This window comes from Hippocampus bargibanti, linkage group LG09 (assembly GCF_051943395.1).
Source record: "Hippocampus bargibanti isolate YZ-2025 linkage group LG09, ASM5194339v1, whole genome shotgun sequence".
Lineage (NCBI taxonomy): Eukaryota > Metazoa > Chordata > Actinopteri > Syngnathiformes > Syngnathidae > Hippocampus > Hippocampus bargibanti.
The window spans coordinates 15,825,793-15,843,928 of NC_142742.1; the positions used below are offsets into that span (position 1 = coordinate 15,825,793).

The 18,136-nt window shown below is 41.2% G+C and overlaps 2 protein-coding genes and 1 long non-coding RNA gene across 4 annotated transcripts; 2 read left to right on the forward strand and 1 right to left on the reverse strand.

Moving 5' to 3' along the window:
• Positions 1-32: 32 nt before the first annotated feature.
• On the forward strand, positions 33-7,430 carry zbtb8a (zinc finger and BTB domain containing 8A). The gene is made up of 4 exons (XM_089003684.1): positions 33-438; positions 2,352-3,244; positions 3,331-3,500; positions 5,399-7,430. The coding sequence occupies exons 1-4, from the start codon at positions 374-376 to the stop codon at positions 5,711-5,713; spliced, it is 1,443 nt and encodes a 480-aa protein (XP_088859810.1). The 5' UTR covers positions 33-373; the 3' UTR covers positions 5,714-7,430.
• Positions 2,553-10,852, reverse strand: LOC148893785 (uncharacterized). 2 transcript variants are annotated; one of them, XR_016115916.1, is made up of 3 exons: positions 10,201-10,852; positions 2,811-2,943; positions 2,553-2,691 (listed from the first exon to the last, which is right to left on the reverse strand). It is a non-coding gene; the product is annotated as an uncharacterized LOC148893785 (long non-coding RNA). The 2 variants fall into 2 exon arrangements; XR_016115917.1 differs by lacking the exon at positions 10,201-10,852 and adding an exon at positions 9,422-9,584.
• On the forward strand, positions 9,718-16,401 carry hmgcl (3-hydroxy-3-methylglutaryl-CoA lyase). Its single transcript, XM_089003687.1, has 9 exons — positions 9,718-9,860; positions 10,870-10,953; positions 11,050-11,157; positions 11,301-11,396; positions 11,476-11,624; positions 11,689-11,752; positions 13,530-13,718; positions 15,062-15,187; positions 15,791-16,401. Exons 1-9 carry the CDS (start codon positions 9,771-9,773, stop codon positions 15,890-15,892), a joined length of 1,008 nt encoding a protein of 335 aa, XP_088859813.1. The 5' UTR covers positions 9,718-9,770; the 3' UTR covers positions 15,893-16,401.
• The last annotated feature ends 1,735 nt before the right edge of the window (positions 16,402-18,136 follow it).

Below are 18,136 nucleotides of genomic sequence, written 5' to 3' on the forward strand. Positions count from 1 at the left end.
AATGAACACTGTAAAAAGAGAAACATTGCCTGCCAAAATGAAAAGGATGTGAGACCTTTCTCTGCCGAATATCAACCCTTGGACTTTTACGGGTCACTACGGCATAGTTGGGAGGTTTACTATTTTGCCTCTTGGATTTAAATTGTAAACCCAAATGCGACATTGTGTAGGCAAAAGCTTGCGTTTAGCTTGACGCTGGGTCTTTAAATGGTTCTTTGAACCCTCGGGCACCCAGTTAATAAAACACCCACGTCAGCACAGCTCTCCTGTCTCTCTCGCCGGGTTTCGGTCTTTAGGGCTGAGCAGGAAGTGGCTGACTGTGGACCCTGGTCGAGAGAAAAAGGCCTAAGAAAAGCCTATAGGGAAGCCAGAAATGGATCTTGTGACCGACGAGGGAGAGAACAAGCTCTATCGGGCGTCGGGTGAATCTAACCACCAGTGAGTATCGATGGGTTTTATCACGGGTACCATGACGAGGGGCGTTATCGGGTTCTCTCGAATGCGCGCGCCGGGAGAGAGTCCTTGCGCTCGGGTAAGCGAGGCAAATCGTCCCCGCTCTTCGCTGTGCTCCGGACCTCCGGCAAGAAGTGTGTGGGGGGGGTGGGAAGGGGCGGGGGTTCCACTTAAATAAAACGGGCGTTTGTAACGTATAACCCTGAGTTGGATTTCGCACCTATATAATTATATACAAATCGAAGCCGACGGTAGTTTGTGTTCGGGGCTTTATTTTCCATTGTGTGCTGGTCGGAGCCTGAAGTGGGCGTCGCTCCAGGACACAGTGGGCTGCTCTGGTGAGCCGCTGCCCGCTTTACCCTCGCAGGACTATTGCACTCTTACGACGCTTTGCAGCCGCACGCGCCTGAATTTGCTCTAATTTCACGTGTTTGCTCATATTACATTCCTATATTAAATGTTTGGGGCACAGTGGTATAATATTAGCGGGTGGGTTCAAGCGGGCATTGCGAACCGAGCCAGTTAAGATGGATCGAATAATTAAATGAATGTGTGTCGTAGTCGACACGAGGATGGGGAAACTAGGTTAGTGTTGAAAAAATAAAGGGTATGAATATGGTTAAGTGTGTTTAGATTCGTGGGTATCCGCGGTGTTTAATTCCGCCTCCCGGTTGTCGCGTGTGTTTGTAACACCACATATTCGCCATGCGACGATCCTCCATTAAGGGTGATTACTGGGATTTGTCACCCGAAGCTCCCCGACTGGTGTCGGGTGTAGCCCTTTAGATGAAAGAGTTTGATTGAGGGATGATTTAGCCAATGGAAGTCCATAGTGTCATCGAGTAGGCGGAGCGTCTTCAGTGTCGTATTAGTGCAGACAGCAGCATTGGGAAGGCTGGTACAGTATACTGTACAGTGTACACTATAAGGGGAAGTCGTGCACTCCAGCAAATAATAAAATAAAAGACAAAAACGTGAGAATCATTGCCAGTACTTCGATGAGAAGGTTTCTTCAGCCGTCATCTGTACAAAGTTTGTACAGATGACGGCTGAAGAAACCTTCTCATCGATGGACCACTCCTGTACGACTGAGAGCTTACACAGACGCATTGCCAGTACTGTTTTCAGATCATGATCCTGAGCATCGATTGGCACTTTGTAGAGTTGTTGATTTAAAAATCAGTTAATGTCTGTGCCTCAGTCGACCTTGGACTTGACTACACATGTCAGGATCTGTGATCGTAAATATTGAACAGGTTTAACATTTAAAATGGTGAACCCTGACTATTTTTGGCACATACTGCTGAAGGAAAAAAATCACCCTTAACACCATATACACCACAGGATAACCATGAAGCATAATCTTTTAGCGACATCTAATGATCAGGCCTTTACAGATTTTGGTGAAAAGAAGGGGAAAAGGTGAAACATGCTGCCCAATTACGGCTATGTGAATAGCATCCTTAAACATTTATGCCACTATTGTCAACCACAGCGAATTGGGAGTTCTGAATTAAATTTGTACAACGCTCAGAATGTTCAATATATGATTCTCTTTCCTCCTGTAGCATCATCCTTAGTGTAAAGTTATGCAATGAAACTGTCTGTAAAACCCTGATCGTTCTGGCTGATTGTTTTATGCAGCTCTTGTTTTATCTCTCTTCATTAAGTCATGGAGATGAAACTAAGTTTAAGATGAACATGATTGCCACGAGACGCGATTTGGATATGGATTTGCATTTATTAGTCTCGCCGTGGAGAAATTTACGTTTCACGTATGATACGATGCCTGTTGATGCAGTTGACTGCAAATAATGTGTGTTTACATGCGCATTGGCTCGTGTAAGTGATGCTACTGTAAGTGATGATTTTGAAACTGTCATTGTTCCATCCTGCAGGCAACCTCAGCGATGGTTCAACACGGCCGACATCACAGTGGCTCACCAAACCAACCTTCTAAAGCAGCTCAACCAACAGAGATGTCAAGAGCTGTTTTGTGACTTCAACGTGCAAGTAGAGGGCCACATCTTCAGGGCCCACCGCAATGTTCTGTGCGCCAGCAGCGGCTACTTCCGCATGCTTCTGACCCAGGGCCTCGATGGCATGTCAGAATCTGCTAATGCCACCTTTGACTCCTTCAGCCCTGAGATCTTCACAGTCATCCTGGATTTCATCTATTCGGGTCACTTGGACCTCTCTGGTCAAAATGTGATTGAGGTGATGTCTGCAGCCAGTTACCTGCAGATGAACAATGTCATCAATTACTGCAAGAACTTCATCAAATCCTCTTTGGACATCAGCGTGAAAGATGAAGACAGCGATCGTGGTCACAGCTTCTCTGAAACCTGCAGCTTTACCAGTGGGGCTGGTGAGGAGACTGGAGAGCAGCAACATCATCAGCAGCAACAGCAGCAGCCTCCAGAAACACGTACTGACAGTCCGCCACCTGCACTTTGGACCAGGGACAGCTCCAGATCCCAGTCGAGTTACCTGGGGAAAGATTCGCAGCAGGACATTTCAGGTTCAGCCTTGAAGACTGAGCCAAGTAGTCCTGCCAATGAGTTCAACACAGACTTCGAAGACCCCCAGGACCCTTTGTATACTTTGCCGGTGTCAGAACGGAGACGTGCCAAAGGTGCAAATAAGCGGAAGGCTACCAACAGCACCCAGTCTAACCAGCATGAAGACCCAGACATCCAGGAGGGCAGCACAATAAAGACGGAGAAGGCTGATGAACTTTACGCCAATCTCCCACCAATTGTGGGTGTTGTCACAAACTTCAATGACAATGGTAAGCAAAGACGTTTGAGGAGAGATGAGACTGAAATAACTGTGTTAAAAATGTTGATTCCAATGGCTTCTCCTCTGGCTTTCCAGAATCCAATGCCACAACGCGCTTCAAATGCCCTTTCTGTACGCACACGGTGAAAAGGAAGGCAGACCTAAAGCGTCATTTGCGCTGTCACACTGGTGAGAGACCGTATCCGTGTCAGGCCTGCACAAAGCGATTTACTCGACTGGAACACCTTCGCAGCCACTTTGAGACGGTATGCCTTAAATTCAGGTTGATTTATTTATTTATTTATTTATTTATTTATTTATTTATTTGAAAAGGCCATTTGCAAACCTCACCATTATCACGAATAAGAAGTCCACTCCACTTTTGCAGCTAAAATAGGTTATTTTTCTACATGTAATTAGAAAGACTTGCGATGAGTGAGATTTTGGGTCTGTGGGAAGGATTGTCTATTCATCCAAATAGGTTGGATGAGTAGTTCCATGTCTGTTTTAGTTGATGCCAAAGTTGTTTGGCAGAAGCGATGTCAGAACTCTGATATGGGAATTCCTCAGCAGACTTGCAGATTTTCTTTGCACACTGGGGCACAATTATGAGAGGAAAGAAAAGAGCATTTCCCACACTTTTTGCAACCTGAAGATTGTCCAATGCGCGCTGCATGCTACAAGTGTCATTCAAGGAAAAAAACTCATCCTAAACTTTAATTGTTGGCAGTTGTGTAACAACATTTCAGTTTAGGTTGGGCGAATACTGATACGAAGTGTTGGTATTGGGCCAGAACCAGTCTTATTTCAAAGTACCAGGTTCTCATGGAGCTGCTGATTCCAGTGAAAAATACTTCAAAGAAGAAAAATAAACAAACAAATAAATAAATGAATCTGACATTGTGTATGTTCTCTTTGGCAATACAGTGATACCTCAGCTTACAAACTTAATTGGTTCCCAGAAAGTGTCTGTAAGGTGAAAAGTGTGTCTTCCAAACATTAATTTCCAATAGGAAATCATTAAAAATGAGAATAATCCATTTCCAGGGCCCCATAAATCATAATTTTCTACTAAATAGGTCTTAAAACTACACAAAATATACCGTATTTCATGTATAATAAATGTGCTATTGTATTGTAATTAAAGATATAAACTACCGTATAATAAAGTCGCTTTATTTACCTTTGTGATGGTTGTTGATGTAGTTGCCTCTTGATGATATCCGAGTGAAGTTGCCATGCTTTCTCTGTGATAATATCCTCAGTAACACGGTCCCCTGCGAGCTGCTTTTCGTTAATCCAAATCGACTGAAGTTTTTCAACCTCTTCTATTGCCTGAGACCGTTGCTTTGACAACACAGAAACACCCTTAGCCACACGTAGCAATGATCGACTTAGCATACTGGTACTGGGACACTAAGTCACACAAACGCACACCTCGTTCGTGTTTCTCAATGATCTCCTTCTTCTGCTCGACTGTAATTTTGTTTTGTGTCCTCTTCGGCTGAAGTAGTATCCACTCCATAAAAAAACCACGTTTGCACTGAGTGCACTCAGAGAAACGGGTGTGGAAAAGTAGTCCGGCAGCCACGGTGGCGCTGATCGGCCGTGTGGTTTGGTGTTCCTCTGCCGAAAACTAGTCCGCCAGCCATTGTGGCGCTCTGTGTGTTTCCCAAGAACTAGTTGATTTCTTCGCGCCTTTCAAGACTTCTCGCGAATTTAATGTTCGTAAGGCGAAAAGTTTGTTAGCTAAAGCGTTTGTATCACTGTAGTTGGTGCTGGACTGCGAATCATCATTTGCAACATTTTATATATCCAAAGTACTTGGAATCAGTTCTCTATTTCGGTGCATACTAAAGGTGTATGGGTGAATACTCATAGTGCTGTTGGTCTGAACAAACATTGCATATACAGTAAAGTCTCGTTATATCGATATCGGATATATCGATAGTCCCGGTTATATCGATACTATTTCTATGCACGCACGGAGAAAATTACATGCAAACAGGGTCGGATATATCGATAGTCCCGGTTATATCGATATTTTTTTGGACTCCCTTGAATATCGATATAACGAGACTTTACTGTATTATACTGTATGTAGTTTGTAAATGATGACCAAACCAAATGATGACTGTATGTGATCTGTGCTACTCCTTGTCAGATTCATCAAGCCAGGAAGCTGGTGTGCAGGAGGTGTAAGTGTCCGGTGACGGAAGACTCCGGCCAAGTTGTGTGTGAGGGCACAAGGCGTTACCGCATGTGCCCTCTGTGCGTCCATGAAGTGGGCCGCGATACGATGCCCATGGAAAGTCTAGAGGGAAGCAATGAGGAGCCGGCTCTCTTGTTGGGTGTGGACGGCGAGGAGGAGCAGAGTAATAGGTCCTGGATGGCAACCGATGACGACGAGTTGGCCGAAGACTCCGGGGCTGACCTCATTATTCAACAAGTGGATGATAGTGATGAGGAGCTGCAGTGAAATTGGACCTAAGTGTGTGTGTTGCGCGCGAATGTGCGTGCGTGTGTAAATATTGGCTGCGGGTGAACATGTGAAAGTCATGCCTGAGAATGTAGTCTACCAAGGTGTGATCCAGTGAGCAATGCGATTTCCCGAAAATAGCAATCTGTCAAAATTCACCGTCTAGCTGGAAGGGCCACTACGACCCGAGTGCAATGCGGTAAGAATTGTGAGAATTGCATGGAAGGTTCTGGGAAAAAGTACTTTTCTGCGTATCTTTTTTGTCACATTATCTATTGAAATTCTGGTCAAGGGGCAAAAACTTGAGTAAAACAATGCAATTTAGCTCTTTCTCAACAGAGTGTATCTCCAAAACGTCACCACTTTTTAAACCCAATAATTGATGACTTACCAGTTGCTTTAACAGTTGTTCTGAGTTTCAAGAAATATGCTGAAACCTGCCCAGAACTTCAATCGCCCGCCACCCACAAAAGCTGCATTTTCCATCAACTTTGATGGTGTCCAAATTTTCACAACTGGTATTGTTACATTTTGTTTGCTACTCAGGGAATTGCAGTTTCTATTTGCTGACAGGTTTTGGCTGCAAATATCCACAAATAAGCTGATATGGGCCAAAATTACATTTGGGGCTCTAAGTGGATTCTTTCAAATTGCTGTGATGTTTCAAACAACGACATCGCTTGGCCTCCCCCCTCCAAAAACGGCATATCGCAAATAGCACAAATTGAACATTATTCACCAGAAAAGCAATGTGGGTAGCAGAAAAGCTCATGTATTTTTGTCATCATTTTTCCCCAAGTTTATTTGTTATGGAGATTATTTTAGGCATTTGATGTGATCATTCCATATTTTTTGAACCAATTAGCAGGAACCAATTAGCAAAGAGCTGAGCTGACGTCATAAAACGACTCTTGTAAGCAAGGCGAAATTGTGTTCTTTTGAAATACAGTAAAGTCTCGTTATATCGATATTCTTGGGAGTCAGAAAAAATATCGATATAACCGGACTATCGATATATCCGATATAACGAGACTTTACTGTACGTGTAAATGCTTAAATGTTTGTCAGGCAGTGTTTGTGTTTCTGGAGAATTAAAACTGACTTTAATTCTAATTCAAATAATTGTATCTCTCAAACTCCAGTAAAAGGGCCTACTTAGTGGGTTTGACTTGGCTGCCTTGAAAAATCCACCAAGGCCGCTGCCACCGTTTTGCAAATCCAAGGATGTGTGTCCGTGTGTGTGCGCACACGTGTTTGTGTGCGTGTGTGTGTTTGTGTTTTTACTCATGAATTTACTCTAATATGCTGTATTATTCTTTTACTGTAACACAACTGGTTGATCAATTCTTTAAGATATTGTTTTACTTTTGTGACAAACTCCATGTATATGTATATGCTGTATCTAAACCATGCATCCCGGTTGTTTTTTTTATCTGGTTTCAAGGATAAACTCTTAGTGTTATATACATTGTTTAAAGGAAATGTTTTGTTTTTAATTTTACTTTTGAAGACATTCAGCTCTGATGAAAGAGAGATTGGTAGAACATGAAAAAGTGCAGAGGACTATTTCATGAGGAACTCAATGAGATTGAATGTTCACGTGTCATTGCAATGCTACCTTATAATATGCACTATGATGGTAAGCCAATTAAAAAGTTTTTGTTTTGTTTTGTTTTTTACGTATTGGACACATTAAATATATTTTTTTAGATTTTGCCATGGTTTCAAATTTCATCCTAAAAGCTATCTATTTTCACCTCTGATTGTTCTATTAAATTAACAATTTATACTTTAATTGAAAAATATGTTGCCACAAAATGCTCCAGCACACCCTGAACCATTGTGAGAATAAGCAGTCCAGCAAATAGATGGATAGATACATGTTTTAAATGCACGAGACATGTTAAGCCACATCTAGTAAAGTTGACTTGGTTAGAACTTCATCATAAATGGGTCTCAATGCACTTCACATACCCACAGTTGATTAAGCTATGTGAAATTACCTGGTCCAAACCTCCCCCAAGCCAAACAAACAAATATAAAATATAAAAATATAAAATTCATTAGGGTGAATAAGAAAGGAACCTAAGAAAGGACTACAGTATGTTGCTATATAATATTAAACCAGCATAAGAACCCGTTTCATAAGATGAAGTGTCACATTTCGGGAAATTGGGTTTTCCTTTGAACCTGGGCAACATCAGTTGGCAAGTCATGCTCAGCTCTTTATTCCTGATTTTCAATCCAAGAAGCAATATACAGTAAAGTCTCGTTATATCGATATCGGATATATCGATAGTCTCGGTTATATCGATACTATTTCTATGCACGCACGGAGAAAATTACATGCAAACAGGGTCGGATATATCGATAGTCCCGGTTATATCGATATTTTTTCGGACTCCCTTGAATATCGATATAACGAGACTTTACTGTATATATTTATCGTCCAGCAGTAAATTACAGTACAAAATTAATAACCAAGTACATCAGTTTTTCAGTTATCAGTACTTGAGTAATTATTTTTTGAATATTGTTACTCCTTATTGTTGTATAGAATGTTGTTCCTCCTTAATGTTTGAACAAAGGGGTCTGTAGTTAAAGTCAAAGTCAGCTTTATTGTCAAATATGCTAATATGCATGACATACAGCACAGATGAAATTACTGTCCTCTCGGACCCATCATGCAAGGCACTTATAATGACTTTAACAAACATAATAAACATGAAAATATTAGAGTTAGTTAGTTTAGGAGTTAGTTTTCTTTGTCAAAATATGTTTGTTACTTTTTCTACCTGGCAAAATCTCAGATTTATGATATTGATTAACATCTTAAGATCTCGGTGACTTTCAGTAGATGATGATGATTGATGACGATGATGATTATGATTATATATTAGCACTGTAGTGTTAGTTCAGGTCAGGGTCACATATAAAAGACGTCAATTGCTAACATCACTGCAATTTATCCTGTACTTACTAACCTGTTACCTGTTATTTATCCTGTTACTTACTGCGCTTGTGAATGAAATGTATTATTATTATTCATATGAGTAGGGCCATCTATTTTCTTTAGCTATATATACTGTGACTGGAAAATAAAGCATCTTAAAGGACTTTGAAGTTCTTTTTGAGATGGCAATTTCACGGTAAGATCAGAGCATTGTCATCAAATGGTGAATATCATTTTGCTTTGTTTGAATGCTGCTGTGTCGATGACCATTTCGTGTTTGCGAGCCTTTTACTGAGCATCTCCAACTTTATTATTAAGTTCATAGAGTTGCTTGCTCTATAGCCACAAGGGGACACACGGCATTGTCTTATTGTGCCGGTCCCAAACCCGGATAAATACAGAGGTTTGTGTCAGGAAGGGCATCCGACGTCAAAGCTAGGCCAAAACAAACATGCAAATCAAACTTCTAAGATGGAGCACACTGATTTGTAGTGGCGACCCTGAAGGGAAAAGCCGAAAGGAAAAGAAGAAGTGAATTACACCTGTTACGTCTTGTTGGAGCCACCGTGGAATGTTGCCATTCAAGTGAAATACATGTATAGCAATATAGAGGTGCATTTTCAAATATTTTGCTTTTTCCCATGCTAAACTAATGAATTACTAAAAATCAAGCCACACATGTAAAATGAAATAAGCCTTTCTTTAAATTAGTGGCGAATCGTGAATGTGGTTGCTCGGGTTTAGCAGGGACGAACCTGGTTTAATTAGTGGGTCCTTAAACTTGTTGGAGGCACCGAATCCCACCATTTTTATATGCTAATTCACCGAATCCTTCTTTCAATAACTGCACCCACTAACTGCAGACAAGACTGAGGGGTGGAGCTCTGCGGCTTAGGATCCACCGAACCCCTGAGACCGACTCACCGAACCCCGAGGGTACGATCGAACCCAGTTTGAGAAAGAACCACTGTTAAACCACCTCAGAATACTGTCCCGCCCGCCGACATTTTTGTGGCCGCTAGAAGGCGCCCAGGCGCTGCCCGCCAAGGCATGCACATTTTTCCGGAGAAGAAGTGTTGACGGACGACTGCAAACCGGACCAACATGGCAGCGATGTGGCGCCTTGTAAATAGAAGTGCTTTTAGCTCCACAACAATCGGACAGCAGTACTTGCCATTCAGCTCCGCGGTGAAGGTTAGAGCATTTTCAATGTGGATGCTATCGCCCAGCAGGTTGTAAATCCTGCCTTTAAACAGCCTCTTCGGTTATTGATGATTCCCTTCATTCCTACTCTAAAAAGAAAGAAACATTCCGTAGAATAAAATACAGTACCCCATAGATATGTTAAATTTGAGATAGAACTGCCAAACATCTGAATGAATACACTGTATTAAATCGCTTGCCTGAAATAAAAACTCGTGTCTCAATATAGTTAGGATACAGTTTGTGTTTACTAATTTCAAACAGTGTAAATTTCCAAATGTTCTCGCATCTAACATTGGTATAATCTCGTCATGTTTAGTAATTTACATACTTGCAGGGTCCCAAAAATGCTCCAATATTTGTCTTCCCAGTCATGATATTGCACTTGGATTTTGATTTACACGAGAGTGTAAATTGAACCCTCGGTGTCAGTGTGACGGCGGATGGGTGTTGTCACTGTGTGCCCTACAATTGGCTGGCAACCGGCTCAGGGTGTTCCCCGCCTACTACCGGAAGATTTCTGGGATTAGCCTCTGATATGGATGCATTGAATGGCAAAAGGTGCAATAAACCTTGACCTCTTGCGGTTCATATCACAAACGAAGATTGTGGCTTTCTGCAAATATTATATGTGTGTTTCGTTTAACCAACCAATAGGGTAAAGCGATCAATGAATGAATGAATGAATTCTGCTTAAGTATATTAAAAAAAAATGTTTTTGTACAACTAGAAAAGAGCTCTAAAATGTTCCCATGATGAGCATTCCTAAATAGTGTGGTTTAAAATATAAATCTTTAAAGACAACACCAAGTTCTAATTAGCTACAAATTTACTCGCCTGTAGCTTTAGAAGAAAGACTGATTGAGAATGAAAATATTTTCTGCCCAGGTATTTTCTTCCATTTCCAACCACATGTCAAAATGTAAACATATTATAAGAGGCGAAGACAGAAGTCTTGATTTTACCATGGAATAACCTGACAGACTCATTTTGTGTGTAGGCTGGCATGAGAGCAGGTCAGACCCTCCCAGAGAGGGTAAAAATAGTGGAGGTAGGACCCAGAGATGGCCTTCAGAATGAAAAGGTGCCGTATTATATTTTTTACATGATGCTTTTGTGTGTCACTTTCAAATGTTTTTCAGGTTTTGAAAAATAACACATTTCCTGTTTTCGTTGTCAGACTATTGTTCCAACAGAGACCAAAATCCATTTGATAGACCTGTTGTCAGAGTCAGGACTGTCAGTCGTCGAAGCCACTAGCTTTGTATCGCCGAAGTGGGTTCCACAAGTAAGTTTCCTCTCCCAGAGTTCACATGTAAAATGTTGTCATGTCTGAACATGCACTTCGTAGCACTGAAACCACACTCCCACCCGTGCGCCTTTGCACACATTGTTGTCAGTGTAACACTGTGGTACTGTTCCCTTTTACAGATGGCAGACCAGATGGAGGTGTTGAGGGGGATCGATAGGAAACCTGGAGTGTCTTACCCAGTCCTGACCCCCAACATCAAGGGCTTCCAGGCTGCTGTGGGTATCAAGCACATCTTCCCCATGGGTTCCAATGCTATAATTCCAATGGCGTTTCCCGACTCTGACTCCATGACAGATGAAGGCCGGGGCATCTGAGGTCGCCATATTTGGTGCCGCGTCTGAACTGTTCAGTCAAAAGAATATAAACTGCTCAGTGGACGAAAGTTTACGGCGCTTTGACGAAGTCGTGAAAGCGGCCACAGAGGCCGGTGTGCCTGTAAGAGGGTAAGATAACCAAAAGGATTGACAGATTTCTCAATGAATGAACATCCTTTTGTTGTCCCCACAGCTATGTGTCTTGCGTACTCGGCTGCCCGTATGAAGGCAAGGTTAATCCCGAAAAAGTTGCACATGTGAGTTTTCACTTCCAGCTATTAACCATGCTTAACAAGCGTTAAAATTCAAATCTATGTTTCTCAGCGGCGGGCCGTGCATGTCAACCCTAGGCCTTCAGTAGTGCTACGTCTAAGTCAATCCACAGCTGCGAGGATGGTGTGATTTACTGCACGTCCACTAGAGGATGTCGTTGGCCAGGAAATAACTTGTGACTTGAAGAAATTTAAGGAATACAGTGAGACCTCAGCTTATGAACACCTTATGTTACGAACTTTTCGTTTTAGGAACGTCAAATTTATGAAAATTAAACCTTGAAATACGCACTACTTTTCGCGATACACACTCACCACAGCTGGCGGAGTGCTCTTCTGATCTGGCGGAGTGATCTTTGGATCTTCGGCGGAAGCACACAACCGAACATGGAGAACACACAAACGCACACCTCGTTCGTGTTTCTCACATCGACTAAATAACGCCTTTGTGTAAAGTTTACACAAAGGCATTATTTAGTTGATGCTTTCACTTGACAATTGACGCGTTTTATTCCGCGTCCGTGGAATCATCGGACTCGCGCCTTTTGTTGTAATAAAATCTCTGCCAGCACCTACGGGACTCGAAGTGGATGCAGATGACATCGAGGAGCTTGTTGCTGACCATAATGAGGTCCTCAACACAGATGATTTGTTTTGTGCAGGCTTTTATTGAACAGTTCCATCCAGAAAAGGCTATGAGAATCATCAACATGATGAATGATATTGTGATGCCTCAGTTTTGTAAGACCTTACAAGTCAGAAAGCAACAGATGTCAATTAAGAGCCATCAATGACCATCACAAATGTAAATAAAGTGACTTTATTATACAGTGCAGTGTATTTCTTTCATTACAATATAATAGCACATTTATTATACATAGAATAAGGTATTTTGTGTGTAGTTTTCAGGCTTATTTAGTTGAAAAGTATATTTTATGGAAACCTGGGAACGGATTATTCCCATTTTAATGGTTTCCTATGGGAATTTTTTTTTGTGATACACACTTTTTGGCTTACACTGTCTGGGAACCAATTACGTTCGTAAGCTAAGGTCTCACTGTACTGTCATTAAACTTCACATTTTTACTATGAATGTGTGATTCATGATAACCTTAAAAAATTGCAATATTATTTGCTATTTTTTCCACACTTGCTTAATGATGTCCATCTATTCTTGAAAAGTCCCTCTTGAAAATGTCTTTAACAGTATATCTGCAACCAAATCATTTTCTTCTCCTTCTTCAGCCATTGTGGGTTGACAAATCTGCCATTAAACCAGCACAATATATTTGCGTGATAAGATAGTGACTAGTCAATCATGATACTCAGCAATCATAATTTGCGAAAACTCAGAGGTTGCCAGTGCCTTCGTGCAGGCCTTAGGTTGCCAACTCAAACTCTGATTGGTTAAAGCAACAGTTTCATCAACATTGATTTTTATGCGACCGGCCCCCAGAACTGATTGTGAAGGCGTCCAGGTAAATATCTGACCCTGGTAACCAATGATGGCTCAAATGTGATTGGTTAAATGCTTCAATACGAAAACACACTTCTGGGGAAAAGCAATGAAAGGAAGCTAAAAGACAATTTGGAATTATTTAATAACAAAATATAATTTACATTAGTCTGTGATTCAGATATTTTTAGGTCAACAGAGAAGGCCTTGCAGGCCCTGACGGCCCACCACTGACGTTTCAGTCTTGTCATAATGATGAGAGTGGCAGAAACCGCATTGCTATATAACATACTGGTGTCTCTGCAGGTAGCAAAGCGTCTGTACTCCATGGGGTGCTACGAGGTTTCCCTCGGCGACACCATTGGAGTGGGCACACCAGGTAGCATGCTGGAAATGCTGGCAGTGGTTAGCCGCGAGGTGCCAGTCAATGCTCTGGCGGTACACTGTCACGACACGTACGGGCAGGCCCTCGCAAATATTCTTGTGGCCTTGCAGGTTTGTTGTTTCTCATTCCCTTACTCACGCGATTCTCCTAATAAGCGGGTTTGGCGTAGTTCGTTTGTCACTTCCAATTGAAAGTTACCCTCAAACTAACGCTGATGCATTTCATGCACAAATATTGGATTAAGTGAAATCTGCTACCAGTCAAACATGTAGAAACACTGGTATGCCTGTCTTTTGAAAAGTGCAGCTGTTTAATTTTGTGTTTGTTTTATACAAATGGATCTTGACTATGGAATTAAAATATGCATTGAATAAAACCAAAGATAATTAAACATTGTCCACACAACCCGAGGAAGAAACGTGGGTCCATCTTGTGGGTTCAACTCCCGTGGGAGGAGAAAAGGAGGTCAGGTGCAATGTAAGGTGGCTTCAGCCTAAGACTTGTCAGTGTCATCCCTGGCTACAGAACCTGGTTCTCGGGACAAGGAATGTCATCTTTATGGCAGTGTAAGAGGCTGAACTAGTGTGTCAGGCTGAGAAATGTTGTTTGGGTTTAACATAACATATGGCGTGTGGGCTCTCATACTAGTCCTCATGAGACGGGTAAAACAGTAGTTGGAGTTGGATATGCAGAGCGGGTGTGAGCATAGTTATTGTAGCCCGCCCCCTCTGCCTGCCCCCAATGCTTGTTAGTTGGGGGTTTTACCCGGTTGATGAGAGGAAAGACTCCCTCCATATTTGGGTGAGGAGACAGACCTTCCAAGCAGGCAACAGAGTCTGTGGACACCGAGATAGGCTTTCCTATATCGGGGTTGAAGTCATTGAGCTGGTTGAAAGGATCCTCAGTGGTTCTCTTGGCTTCCTCCAGCTACCATGTTCTACTCTTGCTTGAGCAGTTCACAGCCAATTGTAAGTCATTTGGGAAGAGAATCAGAACCTCAAAACCTTCTTGCTCTCGTAATGCTGCCTCTCTTCCAGAAGACTGGCATGTCGTGGCATAACGTGCTACTACACTGAAGGCGCACAACTGTGGTTTCTGATATAGTGTAAAAACTGAAAAGTCTACAGAATAGCAGGATTTCAAATGAGGAACTGCCCAGCTGCAACATTGTGGGGACCATTGTACTTTTCATGGTGCTTACAAATGTATCACTGACACACAAGAAAAGGTTTCTTCAGCCGTCACGTGTACTTCTTTGAAGATGTCGGACGTTTCACTCCTCACACCTTCAAAGAAGTACAGATGACGGCTGAAGAAACTTCTTCCTCGATGGACCACTCCTGTGCGACTGAGAGCCTACACAGATGCACTGAGACATAGATGTACCTTATGTTGTGACCACTTGATATGTTTCTCATTGGTATTGCCTGACACAAATCTTATTTGTCTGTAGATGGGAGTGAGTGTGGTGGACTCTTCTGTCTCCGGACTCGGCGGCTGTCCTTACGCACAGGGTGCTTCTGGCAATGTTGCCACAGAAGATCTGGTCTACATGCTTCATGGACTTGGGATTCAGACTGTTAGTAGCTGTACCTGTCTACAGTGTTAAAGTTTTGGCTCATTCAAATTATCTACAATTTTAACACCATATGAAAATACAAAGAAAGTTTTAGGTAAAACTGAACATAAGGCTTGTTAACTCTTTCATGCACCAAAAGGCTTCAACGTTTGACTTGTTTTCAGGTGAGGGAAACCATTTGGTAGAAACAGAAAAGCTTTGCGAGTTCAAATATACTTGAATGTGGTCGAGCAAGAGAGTGAAACATCATTTCTCGAAGAGATTCCATGAAAAAGATTGACAGTCAAGAAAGCAAATTAGGCCATGGTATAAGAGTAAAATTCAAATTGTGTCCTGTTGCAGTTGGAGCAAACATATATCAAAACTAAATGTTAAATGTTCTGATGTTAAATGTTAAAGTATTTTGATTATTTCATGTTGATTGCCATTGTAGTAGTGGTAGTAGTCAAGTAATCATTCATTTCAATTTGTGCCAAATTATTTTAAACAACCTGTATTGTTTTCTTGCAATCAAATTATCATTTCTTTTTAATAGTTATATTAAAAGCCCTTGTAGCCCTGTTTATTGCTGTAATAAAATTATTTTATCGACCCCCTCCCCAGGGTGTGGACCTCACCAAGCTGATGGATGCAGGAGCTTTCATTTGTCGAAGCCTTAACAGGAAGACCAGTTCTAAAGTGGCACAGGCAACCTGCAAACTGTAGTAAAATTCAACCGTGAGGACTTCCATCAACACACAAAAATATGGAAACCAAGTGTTTTCTTGCTGCCTCTCATAATTTTGTCTGACATGTCATCTAACAGTCATAAGAATATCCCTTGGAGGTTTGTATGATGGTGATCTGTTTGAAATAATCAGCTGGTTCCTGAGATTCCCTCAGTGTCAAGGCATTGCCCAAATAGTGCCTTAAAATAGGTGATCGTGATCCGGTGAACCGGTGATCAAACTATTGTATGAGACTGCCTTCCTTTGTTGTATTTTCTGTGGGAATATGAATAATACTGCTTGAGCAAAATCCTTGTAAAAATGTGAGCTTGATGGGATCAACTGGGCCATAGATCTGAATTATTTCAGATGGCTTTTGAAAGAAATGTATGATGAGGATTTTTTGGGCAGAATTTAAACTGTAACATGTTTATTTATTTTCAAAAATGTTGTCCACATATTTTAACCTGTGAATGATATCAATAAATTCTTCTCGATACATTGAAACTCATCTCGAATATTAGTTGGAGATCATTTAAAATATTTAAGGATTTCAATATGTACTTTTAAGATGACTATAACCATGATTTGTTAGTTTTTTTGTTTGTTCTTTTGTCATGACTAAGACCTGATCTTAGTTTTTCTGTTTGGTGCTTTCTACTGTCTTTGTCATTCACTTATTTTTTTATATTTGTATAGTTGATATTTGCTCCATGTGCAAAATGTTCTATAAATAGAGTTGAGTTGAATTTTTGCCACCGATCCAGTTCCTTACCGTTTGTTCAGGAAGTATGTCAGTTATTGCGCTTTTCTCCTCTGCCGCACCTCACAGGAACCTGTCTGACAGGCAAGCTGAGATTTTGACTGCAGGCCACCAACATTTAGCATTGGACAATACGTATTTCCGTTTACATTGTAATTTTCACTGTTGTTTGTTTACATCCCTGCTCCTGACTTAAACAGTGCCGCCATGATTGTTATTTATACGCTTGTGTGTGTATATGTGCGTGCGTGCACGTGGCTGTAGCCTCCCATCATTGAAACAGTTACATTAATGTTTATTTCTTATTCATACAAACTAGTACTCGCTTGATCACATCCATGATACAAGTAAAACTCAGAAAATTAGAATAATGTACAAAAAAGTTAATTCATATCAGTAATTCAACTTAAAAGGTGAAATGAATATATTATTCAGACTCATAACATGCATTTCAATACATTTCAAGCTTTTATTTCTTAGAATTTTGATTATCATGGCTTTCAGCTGATGAAAACCACAAAATCTGATTCTCAAGGAATTTGAATATCACACGAAATTCACAGAAAAATGAGTTTCAATTAAAATGAAATGTCAGCCATCAGAAAAGTGTAATGGATGACTGCTTCAATGCAGCGTGGCATGGATGACATCGGCCTGTGTGTGAAGACCAGCTTCAATAGCGGCCTTCGGCTCTTTTGCATTGCTCAGTCTCATGTTTCTCATTTTCTTCTTGGCGATAGCACATGTATTTTTGATGGGGTTGAGGTCAGGTAAGTTTGCTAGCCAAGCAAGCACAGGAATCCCATCGTCATTGAACCAGGCTTTGGTACTTTTAGCTGAGTGAGGATGCAGACGAATCCCGGATATAGGCTTCAAGTGTTGAATTCCTCAGGTCAAGCGACTCCTGAACAAAAAACAATGCCACAAACGTTTTACCTGGGCCAAAGAAAAAAACAACTGCTCTGTAGGTCAGTTGTCCAAAGTCCTCTTTTCTGATGAGAGCAAATTCATTTGGAAATAAAGGTCCCAGAGTATGGAGGAAGTAAAGAGAGGCCCCACAGGGGAAAGAGAGGTTTCCCCAGTCTGGTTTGGGGTACCCTGTCATCTTCTGGTGCTGGCCCACTGTGCTTTAAAAGTCCAGAGTCAACGCAGCCGTCTATGAAGACATTTTCGATCACTTGATGCTGATTTCATTTTAGACATGTTGTCTTGGTACCTGCTCACTTAGCTAAAAGTACCAAAGTCTGGCTCATTTTTGTTAATTTCATGTGATATTCTAATTTTTTTAGACTGATTTTGTGGTTTTCATAAGCTGTAAGCCATTCAAATTCAAACAAATAAAAGCTTGAAATATCTTGCAATGCATGTTATGAGTCTAAATAATATATTAATTTCACCTTTTAAGTTGAATTCCTTAAATGAATGAACTTTTTCACGATATTCTAATTTTCTGAATTTTACCTGATGTTGTCCAATTAT